The 12,917-nt window shown below is 34.2% G+C and overlaps 1 protein-coding gene across 12 annotated transcripts in view; it reads right to left on the reverse strand.

Annotated features, from left to right (window-relative positions):
- Nucleotides 1–10,649, reverse strand: part of LOC128227682 (F-BAR and double SH3 domains protein 2-like) — a 52,159-nt gene extending 41,510 nt beyond the window's left edge. For all 12 annotated transcript variants that reach the window (XR_008259846.1, XM_052938444.1, XM_052938434.1 and 9 more), the window contains exons 1-3: nt 10,526–10,649; nt 10,338–10,435; nt 5,173–5,218 (exon numbers count right to left, since the gene is read on the reverse strand). Coding sequence is in view for 11 of the 12 variants with exons in the window: in XM_052938444.1 (XP_052794404.1) it covers nt 5,173–5,218; nt 10,338–10,435; nt 10,526–10,549 (168 nt within the window). In the remaining variant the exon portion in view is untranslated. The remainder of the gene's footprint in view (nt 1–5,172; nt 5,219–10,337; nt 10,436–10,525) is intronic.
- Nucleotides 10,650–12,917: the final 2,268 nt, after the last annotated feature.

Here is a 12,917-nt window from a genome sequence, read left to right on the forward strand (position 1 = left end):
ACTTGATATAAATTGCGTAATTCCACAGTCTCATACACAGTTAAGGCTTATAATAACTTACACCTAACTAAGACTATTTAATACAATATTTCTACTAACATTACAAGAGATAAGCTCAGAATCAAGCTACAATGTGTGAGTACCATCGATATTCAATAGCTGTACTCAAAGTATTTATATTGCATGTGAAACTGCAATTTCCTAAATGGATTCTTGCTAAAAGAAATGTGGAATATGATATTTAAATCCATACAGCAAATATCTGCACATTTATGAGAATAATATTTAACATAAATGGTGTAAAAAGCTTGCAGAAACTTATACCGAGCTTTTTTTACCTGTTGTGTTAATTTCATGAGGGTTCAATTTTTCACAAATACGAAAATCAATCAGTGGCTGTGTTTCAGAAGAAACTTATTAATAAGAATTTTTCAAATACTTTTTCTCATGGTCATTTATATAAGTCTCTAAAAGAGTTTTATCATTTTAAAAACTTTTGTTTTGATATTTTAATTTGAAAGTATGCATTTACTGATGATTTACTATAACACTTTCATCATTAAGGAAAATCAGAATCAGATAATGGCCAATTTTTTATCAAACTGATGATAAGATAAAGGCGTCACGGACATTAACATAGCAGATATTGGCCAAACCATAGAGTTTATTAAAAAGAAAGGCCAGGTGCCAAATTACGCCAGTCTACAGTATGGTCAATGTGAACTCTTGGAAAGAACAAAGATTATCACAAAATAATAATTCATATTATAATAATACAATTTCTAACCATGAGAAAAATATTTCTAAACATGAGAAAAATAAATCAATTTCCAATAATTTTTAGGATTATTGCCCTTCAGTTCAACAAAATCTGCACTTCTTTCTGTTAAAATAAATAAATTTCAAGCCGTCATGTTTGATCATTTTGACCCATGTTTTCATCAACTCTCATCACAATTCTCAGACTGATCAATGTCTATATACTGGTCACGTATTTACCGATATGATATATTATATAAGGAACTCAATTACAAGTTGAAAGATTCTTGGCCGACTCCCCTGTGAGTTACAGAAAAGAGTGCCTGTCAAACCAGTCCAATTTATATCTCAATCAATCTACTCTACCATGTTTGACTTATGTTTAACCAATATTTCCCTCAATGACCAGACCAGCAATCACAAATCTCGTCTATTTGCCCATATTGATATTCTATGATCATCTACATGTAGCAGGGTTCAGCTTCTCCATTTTTAAACCAATGAATAAATAAAAGATACGGAAACAACTACCAAATAAGTGCATTTTAGCACATCACAGACGCTTCTTAAAGCTAGAGATTACTTAATAAAGCCTTGGTCTTAGCACTTGAATGTTATTTTACTTAGTAAAGATCTTTTTAAATCATGAGTTATATGAAGTACAATTGTCGGAACAAAAATATAACTGCAAACCTTACATTACAACTGTTGCTATAATGAGAATGGTCTTAAAATATATACAAAGGAAAAAGCCTGGCTCCAATATCTGGAAAGTTCTTAAGCGTATCAAGCTTAACTAGCTAATTTCATTGAGCCAAATTTCTTACACCTTCTTCGTTTTACTAAATAAAAAATAACCCAGAAATAGTGATTTGAGCCTTATCTTGCTAAATGAGAATTAATATGTTTCCAGAAAATTGGGACCTGGCTCACTTTAAACCTTTAAGTCTTTGTGAAGTATAAATTCCAGCACCATAAAACATTTTATAGAAAATGATGCCATCTGATATAACAGAAACTGTTTTACAACCATGCATGTTATTTCTGACAGATCTCTTCAATAAAACATTAGGAAGAATTTTATTTCTCCAAAAGATCAATAAAACTATACCTCCAAACCAGTATCAGAATGATGCCATTTTATCAAATATAAGCTTGAAAATTTGATTGAAGCAATATCAGCAACAAATAATGGGACAAATCACATAACATTTCCAAGTCCTATTTTTACAAAATAAGAACTCATGGAGTTCTGACCACAACATGTGTGTATTCATTTTAAGTATGGCATGATAACAATAGTATGCTTTTCTTCTGCTTTATGAGTTTTATTTTGGGCACACATACACACGTAGCACAAGTCAAACAAAACACTCAAACACACACTCACGTACGCGCACTCACAGACACATAAAACACATACACACATGTACACACTGTCACAGATACATATAACACGTACAAACACACATGTACACACACTCACATGTACACACTGTCACAGACACATAAAACACAAACACACATGTACACACTGTCACAGACACATAAAACACAAACACACATGTACACACTGTCACAGACACATAAAACACATACACACATGTACACACTGTCACAGACACATACAACACAAACACACATGTACACACTGTCACAGACACATAAAACACAAACACACATGTACACACTGTCACAGACACATAAAACACAAACACACATGTACACACTGTCACAGACACATAAAACACAAACACACATGTACACACTGTCACAGACACATAAAACACAAACACACATGTACACACTGTCACAGACACATAAAACATAAACACACATGTACACACTGTCACAGACACATAAAGCACAAACACACATGTACACACACTCACAGACTCATTAAACATGTATAAGCATACACACGTACACACTGTCACAGACGTTATAAACACACACACACACACACACACACGCACACACACAGATATATTCACGCACTAACAGACACATAAACCACGTACACACACACATAAACACACACTCACAGACTCATTAAACATGTATAAACATACACACGTACACACTGTCACAGACGTTATAAACACATACACACACACCCCCCCACACACACACAGACATATTCACGCACTAACAGACACATAAACCACGTACACACACACATAAACACACACTCACAGACTCATTAAACATGTATAAACATACATACTTACACACTGTCACAGACACTATAAACACGGACAAACATACACACACACACACTGTCACAGACACATCAAACATGTAAATACATTCTTTTTTTCCCTTACTGATTCTATGTGTTTCATTTCTGCAAAAGATGGTCGGAATAGACTTATCATAAAATAATTTCAATATGCGTTATAGATGTGTACCATGAATCAGATACTCATTATGTAGGTTTTAAAGTTACTTTAATTTTGGCTATGAAAATTGTTATAGGCCTGGCCATTTTTAAATAAGCCCATCAAAAGCATTTCACTAGATGCAGGTTTGCTGGCTTGACAATCTTCCTGATAAAGTTTAAAAGAAATCAGAGTTATACAGCACCAAATAAAACAAAAAGTTAACAAGGAAATCAGTAGAATGAACTGAATACCAAATATTGGTGTGCTGACATTACCATAGACGGTCTGAGCACACTATCAACACAATAGCGGTGGAATTGATCTCGGAGGGATCTTTGGCAGCCGAAGTAATGAATCTTCCCTCCAAATTCTCCCTACATCCTGGTCAATAATTGCCTGGCCCAAACACATCCAAATTTGATGCCATTTTCGGGGAGAAAATATTCAAAACGTAATGCAAACAATATATTATGCCACTATGAGAAGTCATTCAGGAAATATATATTTGAAATAAATGTCTGATTGATGCCTGTTTTTAGATACATGTAGTAGTGTAGTTGTGTTGTAAAATTTGAAATCAAAACAGTTGGGTCTGTACTTTTTTCAACATGTTTGGCTATAAGATTTGATTATTTAATGATACATATTGTCATGATACAAAAGGGCATTTTGATAACAGTAAATTTCAAACGGTATAAATCTTAAGTGCGAAATTCAGTTCTTAATACCTCAATTTCAATACTTAATTTAACACCATGAGCAAAATCAGTATATAGAAATCAGATGTCATGAAACTTATTGCACATTTTTTCCCCAATCAAATTCTAACAGGTGTATTTTCTCAACAACCTAGAGATGTAGGTAGGAAGCCGTTCATTTTTTAATCTTTTAACATCTGGTCTATACATCACCTCAAATTCTTTGATACTTTTCTGGTTAAGTTTACTTAACTGGATTCTTCAATTTTCAGGAATTTCTTTATTTCCTTGATACAAAGCACTTCAAATAATTCAAAATAGTTTAGCTAGGTATGTTTACAGCCCATTTCAATTATACATAGTTTACATAAAAGAACATTTAACCTTCACATGGAATTAGCACCGCTTTCCTAAAAGTTCTTGATAACTTGAAATTATTGTGGTAAAATGTAACTGTTCTATAAATCACAATATTTTCTAACAAAAAGTATGCATATCATATTTTCTGTAATACTACAATTCAACTAAGAAAACAAACATTATATACTAAATTTTGTGCATAACAGTGAGGAAAAGAAAACATAAGCAAAGGTCATCTTTTTGTCTAACGGCAATATAATAAAGCAAAAGAAAAATGCTTGTGTTGTTTTTTCAGTGAAATAAGGAGCATAACTTCTCCATTATTGCAGCTAGAGTTATGCCCCTTCCTAAACATCTTTGTTATCCCATATTGTCTCTGAAATTATGTTTACAATGTCTCATTTAAATATTTGTAATAGTCATACATGCCATATTTTCTGGAGACCATTCATGTGGATTTGTTCAGAAAGGCTGAAAATTCAGGGGGATTTTGATAGTATTCAGGAGGATTTTTTAGCAGGTTAAAGTTGGCGAAAGTTCAAAGTATTTTTAGACACGAAAGTACCAAAAAATGTATTCACATATATTTCGCAATGAAAACCTCTAACTCTTTCATTATACAGAATTACTTTATGTCATGATTTATCATATTCTTATGATACACTGTCATGTCATACTGTAATACTGTAAATATTGCCTGATGTAAAATATCTAAAAAAAAAAAAAAAAAAAAAAAAAAATTTAATTCCGGGGGATTTTTATCTCCCACCGGGGGATATGGCATGTATGAATAGTTTTGAGTTATGGCCAATTGTGTGTACACATGCACATGTAACAAGTGAACTACAACCAAGGTTATGACAATACCTTGACCATTTTTGATAAATGGACAAGCAAACAAAATAGTAGTTTTGTAATAATTATTTTAATGATATTATTAAATATACTTTTTAAACAATGTTTATCATTACCTGAGCATATTCTTTTTCAATGACCGACCTCTGTCTCGCAAATGTTCTGAAATACAAAAAAAACCCTCTATGTACGACAGAATGTATATCTTGAATAATATTTATAACATTTGTATACATTTTTATAACATAGCCCTAGACTCAATTTTACCAACATTGTAATAAGTAAATACAGTACTATGTCATTATTTTGTAAATCCTAACCAGGACAATGGAACAATCTCTACAAGCAGGACCCAAAGCCTGTTCAGTTTACTAATTTATTCAAGGGGCATACAGGGATACCAACGCAAATTTGTAAAAAATGAGGAAAAGCAAATTGTAAAAAAGGAGGAAACTAGTACGAAAAATGAGTACCCTATCACACAATATTCAAAAAAAATAAAATAATTGTATAGATAAGATAAAAGGCAACAATTTAAAAAAAAAATCAGTTTTGAGGCCAAATTTTAAAGAGGAATTCAGCTGAAAAGAGGAAAATTGGCATCCCTGCTGCATAGCTCATAAATGTATCTTTGCCAAAGTGATGGATCTGGTTACATGTCAGTTATCTTACTAGAAAAAAATGTGGACAAAGTTCATTTCGATTAGTTTTCAATATGGCCAACTTTAAAGTCTCTTCGATCATAACACCAAGAAGAACATTCAAAATGATGACAACACCTTCCAAAACGAGGAGCTAAACAAAGAAAAAAAATTACAAGGGCCTGTATTACATTATAAGCCATTGGCCTAACAGAGATGGTCTTGATTTTTATCAGCACACAGTTACATCAAGAAAATAAATCTGCTTCAAGATATTCTCATCTGATTTCCGGATTGAAGTCAATATTTATCAAATCTGTGATGAAACTTGGCAGCTGTGGCCTTACGGCAGACATTAAAGAAACAAACTTGGTTTCTGTCAAAAAATAGGCTTATTTCTTCAACTTAATTCTTCACACACACACACATTTTCTTGCAAACTCAAATCCCACTTACATGTTATATGATTGAAATATTCATATGTCTACTCAATATTTCACTTTCGTAAGTGTGCAAAACTGATTCCTAGCCAATCTTACTAACATTTAATGATTTCCTGTTATAGTTTAGGGCTAATGTTGTCTCAGATATGCATGTATTTTATTTGCAGTAACAGCCTGTACCATTCTTAAACTGTCAATTATTTTGTATATAGAAGAATAAACGACTACATTGTGCAACCACTTGTACTTGAAAAGTTGAAATGTCTTAGATACACTTGCATTAACTCATAAAGTATTTAGTAAATTTACAAATTAATTGTTTTTCAGAAGTGTGTCTTTTCACTAATGTTGTCAGAATACAGAACACAACCCCATCCTTGGTTACCCCTGGAAATGGTCTCACTTTGTCCTTATGAAATATTGAACAACTAAAAGAGGCATCAGACTGGACAGTTGGACTCGTGTTTGCAATTTAACAAAATATCTTTGAAAATATCTTTGATTTAACAGTATTCTGAGAAGGTGTGATCATTATATAGAAAAGTTTTTATCTTGATCCAAAATTTAAATCAGGTCCATGGATGCATGTATCCAATTAATTTACCAATGTGGAAAACCAGGCAGATGTAATGAATCAATCCAAAAATTGAATCCTGATTCAAATAACGAATGTGGAGGTCAGGCTGATGTTATATCAGTCTTCGAATTGGTCATTTAGAACCAAAGTGAATGTCAACTCACCCAGGCTTATCAGTTCTATATTTATAATACATAAATTATTGATTTTTATAATTGATATCATAATGAGCTGCAATGAACACATGTACACACTGCTAGACAAATACACTGCTACCTTTTGATAACACTAACAGTGCAGGGCATGATCCTCATACTATGGTTCCTGAGCATGCAGATAATTCATACCATCCCAGTAATATTTTCAATAAAATGGAATGATATAAATGAAGTCAGATTGTGCTTAAAAATTAATTATCAGATTTTAAAAAGTAATAAAAACAATAAAAAAGTACAAAAAATGTCATGATCAACATTATTTGTCTATGGGAAAAATAATTTTCTCCAGATATTTTGTTCAAAGAAATAAAAAAAAACACAAGAACAATAGAAGGGAATCCCAGGTAACAGGCACACATGGGCAGTAATAAAGATGACCAGTGCACATAATAGTTCCATGCTGGTGGGAGTCTCAAGTGGTAACATTTAGTGCTCCAGCCAGGATTTGAAAAGGGCAGAGAGCTAGGTCAGAAAGGGCACTTTTGATATGCATTGAATGAGCCTTAATGGGACACTTGTAAAGGTGGCCAATGTTCAATTCTTATTAATACTTTCAATACTAATAGTTTGTAGTGAATACCTTAGCTGTTATCATTAACTTAACTTTAGTGTTAAAATTAATTTATGTATATATTATTAATTTTTATACTAATTTTGAAAATTGATTCTGCCTAACAAAAGGATACAATAAGAGGGCAGTGGGGTACATTCAGCAAGTCCACAGAGACAAGTAATAATTTACAAGTTGGTAGAAAAACAAATCCACTTAAATAAATCCACTTAAATATCTTTTCAGTATTCGTATTTTGCATGAAATCTATCTATCTCTGTTTAATGTCAACTCCTCTTCCGAGTGTTACTGACATGAACGGTGCGCGCCGGCTTGTTAATGAAAAAAAAAACACTGATGAGGCAAATCACATCAGAAAAGTGAGAACTAGGGTAAAAAAGAGAACACAATTTAGGTAACATGATAAAAAGTGATTGGTGAACTGGTAAAAGGATAAAAACACTGCTCGCATATCTAATTCTTAATGGTTGCCACAGCCACCTTGAATGTGTCAGGGGTGGGGATAGTGACAATATGATTTGGCAAACTGTTCCAAAGTACAACCAAGTGAGGATAGAATGAAAATTTGTGATAGTCAGTTTTTACTTGAATTTGTCTGAAACATAGTGGGTGCATTAGTCTGGTAAAACTCATTGGTGTTTGAATATAAGATGGCAGCGTAATAGCAACATGATGATGGTATATGTTGTAAAACATTACAAGTCGGGAATCTAGTCTACGTTGTTCAAGTGAGCGCCAACCAAGACTTTCCTGCATGTTTGTAACACTGGAGAGAGGAGAGAAGTCATGTTTAACCCAACGGAAAGCCCGACGTTGAACCATTTCAATTTTATTGGTGTTTGATTTTGTGTGTGGGTGCCAAATTGTGCTTGCATATTCTAACTGTGGACGGACAAGGGTTTTGTAAGCTAAAGTCCTGACACTTTCTGTTTTTGTTTTTATATTTCTTTTAATGAAGTTGAGAGTATTATTTCCATTGGTGGTAATTCTCGAGATATGAGTGTTCCAGGTGAGGTCTGCTGATATGTCAACACCAAGATGTTTAGCACTTCTGACTGGCTCTAAGATCTGGCCATGGAGAATGTATCGATTTCTGATGATATGCTTATTCTTTGTAATGTGCAAAACTTGACACTTGGAGGGATTAAACTCCATATCCCAATCATTTTCCCATAATTCCAGTTGTTTGAGATCATTTTGAAGGATAGCACAGTCAGAGAGATAATTGATGGTAAGGTAAACAGCAGTATCATCTGCAAAAAGTCGAACTTGTGATTTGATACTAGAAGGGAGGTTATTTATGTAAATCAAGAAAAACAAGGGACCCAGTACAGAGCCCTGAGGTACACCAGATGTTACGGGTACTTCTTCAGAATGATCGCCATCCAAGACTACTGTCTTACTTCTATGAAGGAGAAATGCCTCAGACCATTTGAGAACCTGTGGACAAACACCATAATCCTGTAGTTTGAATAGAAGTTTGAGACGATTTACCTTATCAAAAGCTTTGCTGAAGTCCAAAAGAATTAAGTCAGTTTGATTAACTGATGAAGTGATTTTTACAAGATCGTCGGTCAGCTCAATAAGTTGAGTTTCGCATGAGCGCTTTTCTGGAAAGCCATGTTGTAGGTCATAGAGAATAGTGTGTTCGGTCAGATGTGCAGAGAGATTTGAGGCAATAGTGTGTTCTAATGATTTACATAAAATACACGTAAGTGAGACAGGTCGATAGTTTGCCGAGTTGCTGGAATCACCCTTTTTAAATAGTGGGCATACAGAAGCCTTCGTCCAGGCAACAGGGATAGAGTTTGTGGTTAGTGACTTTTGAAAGAGGACTGTTATAATATCAGCAACCTCGTTTTTTAACTCTTTAAGGACAAGAGGGCTTATACGGTCTAGCCCTGCAGCTTTGTTGGGTTTTAAATTGGCAAGAAGTTTCAGTATGCCATTTCTGTGAATGGTTATATCACTCATCTGGGGTTAACTGCAATAATTTTGTGGTACAAGGGATCTCAATTTCTGCAAACAAGCTTGTTTTAAAAATAGAGGGGATGTTTTTGAAAATACCGATTGAAATTGGTTATTCAGAATGTTTGCTTTTTCCGTGTTATCAGATTTCAGGCTATCTGTAACGGGATCTTTGAGCAAGACACACTCTGAGTCTTGTTTAGAGGTTTTTAGTAATGAGTATAACTTTTTGGTGCAGAACTTGCTTAGTTTTTCAACCGATTGCTCATTATTAGCAATATCAAGGATGTTTTCAATGTAGGTTAAATGAGACGTTTTTATTTTACTTTTGATGGTTGCCTTTTATTTGGTTTAAAGTGTAGGCATGGGGGTATGGGTGTACTCCCCCTAGAAATTTTTAACAATTCATACTCCACAACGCTGCATTTGCTCCTAAATTGAAATAAAAATTAAACAAGGACGATTTTTTGACAGAGGGTGTGCGCCATATGTGTCCCCCCCCCCTACCCCCTGGATCCGCTGGTCATTTATAAGATTCACTTAAAAAAATGATATGGCAAAGTGCCTTTGATCTCGCTATCAGACGGAAATATTTTTGCTCACACTTAGAATATGAACCAATAAAATATATATTGGAAATTGTTCCCAAGTCTGTTGCCACTCATAGCACGCTGGTACAATTTTGTGTAGCTATGACTTCTTCTGACATATTATGTGTATTTTAAAAAAAAAAAAAACTAAGTTATAATTAACATTCTGTTATGTCTCTTATTTCAGGGACAATAGCAGTAACAGGGGCTACGATAACTGACCATAAAGTATCCCTTTCATCAAACATACTACTATGACAACATATCACAGACCTGATGTCCTCCAGCAAGTCACATTCCTGCTGGTGCTTAGATTGAAGTTTTGACACATGATCACTGTGCAGAGACTTCAACAGAGCGCTAGTCTTCACCTGAAAATAGAAAAAATAACGAAATAATAAATATGACAGTAGTACACTAGGGCTATTAAATGAAAAACACATTTAATTAAAAAATTCTACCTTTCGGGGTGGAGGCTGAGGCATATTTTGCAATCAATTAATTGGAGGTCCTGTTTACATGTAATCCTCCATTAAAAATCATAACACGGCTGTTCCGTTATCCTCCCATTCAACTATATGTCTATTTTTCGGAAATCTAGACCTGCGGAAACTTGTTATGATATCCCGGTATCTAGATGAAAGAATCGAAGTGTTGCCAGTACCGTAGCCAGAGGCAAGCTAAAACAGAAGCGGTCAAAGTGGAGGCAAAGTACACGCATCTCACCATAAAACAAGGAAAAAAACACTAATTATAATGAGTATAAGCAACTCCTGTTGGCGAAAAAAATGTTGTTTTTTTTCTGGTTATTTGAGGGTTGTTTTAAAGACATTAATAGAGCCCCAACGTATAGTTTTGTTTCATAACTAGAATCTTGAATCAAAATCAAGTGCAGTTATTCTATGTCCAGGAAAGTCACACAACTGAAGAATTCCTAATTGGCCAATTGGCATGCTGTGTAAATACTAGTCATCCTAGTGCACTGAGGTTTCGTTAGCACAGGAACAGGAGCCAACAAGAAAACATAGAATCAGCTGAAATATCGCATTGATGTTTAGAAAACAGCTCGTAACACATAGCTTTGTAGAGACATATGACATGGTATTCTGTGATGCAGGATCATGGCATGGCCAAACGTGCATTTACTCGGTGCGGGAGTCATCCGCAGTCCCTCTTCTGGTAGGCGGGGGTGGGGGCGGTTTCAGAGGGTCCTCCATGGAAGAAAAATTGTCAAAGCAAACACCAAAAGTTAACTTCTAGTGAATATAAATGTCACTTTCAACAAATAGTTTTTGTTGACTTAAAATATTTATTGGCCAATATTAGCACCAAGAAGTAAAAACAACAATATTTTAAAGCCCAGTTTAATAGTAGGTACATGTAGTATGCATGTTAATGAGCGAGAAAATTTCGAGCGGAAAAATTGTACACAATGTATTTTGGAACGTTTCAGCCGATGATTTGAAATGCAGGTAAATTTTGGTCATATGAGGAGTTCGAGGGAATGTCAGGTGTGCATTTCTGTACCCAGGAATGCATATTATATGTTGTTGGGGTGGGGGTATGGGAGGGGTGCACCCCCTTCCACTTTTTTTTAGATTTACAAATGGTCAATGGTGTGTTCAAACACTATTTTAACCTATGAAAATGGGATTTATTTTTTATCCTTCACTGTGTTTTTCACTCTTTGCGGTAAAATTGTACGCAGCGGTCGCTGAGCGCTCCTTGAACTGTATGTGTTTATAATTTTCGTATATGTAGTTGTTATTTAAACAATGAGAATTTAGAAACAGTGTGAAGTGAAAGTAACAATAAATTCATATCAATCTCGCTGAATGAAACATTAAATTATATTTTATTTCAGGAAACACTTCAAAAAGTCACCACTTTGTTTCCGTTGAGACAAAAAATAGCCTGGAGGTGTTGATAACATTGTTAACTCTGTTCATTTGTTGTAACAGATCTAATGTCCGGGACTATTCATCAGTGGTTGATTGTTTGATATACAAGGGCAGGCACTTGGATGTAGTGGCATTTGGTTGGTCATATTTTTGTACCAATTTATTTTAGATTGATTGTGAAGATTGCTATAAACTGATAGAAAACACACTCGAGTCTGTATCCTGGTAGAAACGGACTCTGGTGTCTTTCTTGGGAGGTCAAGAGAATGCACTGCTGGTGGGACTCGGCTCAACGAACTGCTATGTTTAGAGGCGGACATCATTAGACCACTCTCACCATATAGATGTATCTTGTTTATCATAAGTAGTATACATGTTAGGTCAAACAAAATGGATGTTTCGTTCGACGGATTTACCCTTGTGACCGCCTTATTTTTCAGAAACTGCAATAAACAATAATGAAAGTTAAGCGACCGCTCTTTTCTCACAAATAAATAAATAAATAACTATAATCAATACATGACAAAAAATACTATCTTCTTAAACCATATGTTGCATCGAACAACGCAAGTAAAAACAATTAACATGTTTAAATATGTCTCTGACGCACTTGTATGAAAAATTATACTCCGTGTAGCATTTGCTTAAAATTACAATTGGACTATATAATTATTCAGGCATTCTTTTGATTCTAAATGATAAACTATATAGGAACTGATGTTTCGTCTTCGGCCCGCTCCTGCTTATATACGAAATGGAAAATCATGTTTTTTCCGACTATATCCGTAAAACAAAGCAAAAATCAGAATCCTCAGAAAAAGTAAACCATTTGTATAAATAAAACCCATACACTGAAAGTTATGATTTTCCTCTGAATTAAATTGTAAATAAGCATTTATAACCCCAACTTTTGATCCAAAACACAAAAGTGGTTATAAATTAGTCGAGAACA

Source organism: Mya arenaria, chromosome 3 (genome assembly GCF_026914265.1).
Source record: "Mya arenaria isolate MELC-2E11 chromosome 3, ASM2691426v1".
NCBI lineage: Eukaryota > Metazoa > Mollusca > Bivalvia > Myida > Myidae > Mya > Mya arenaria.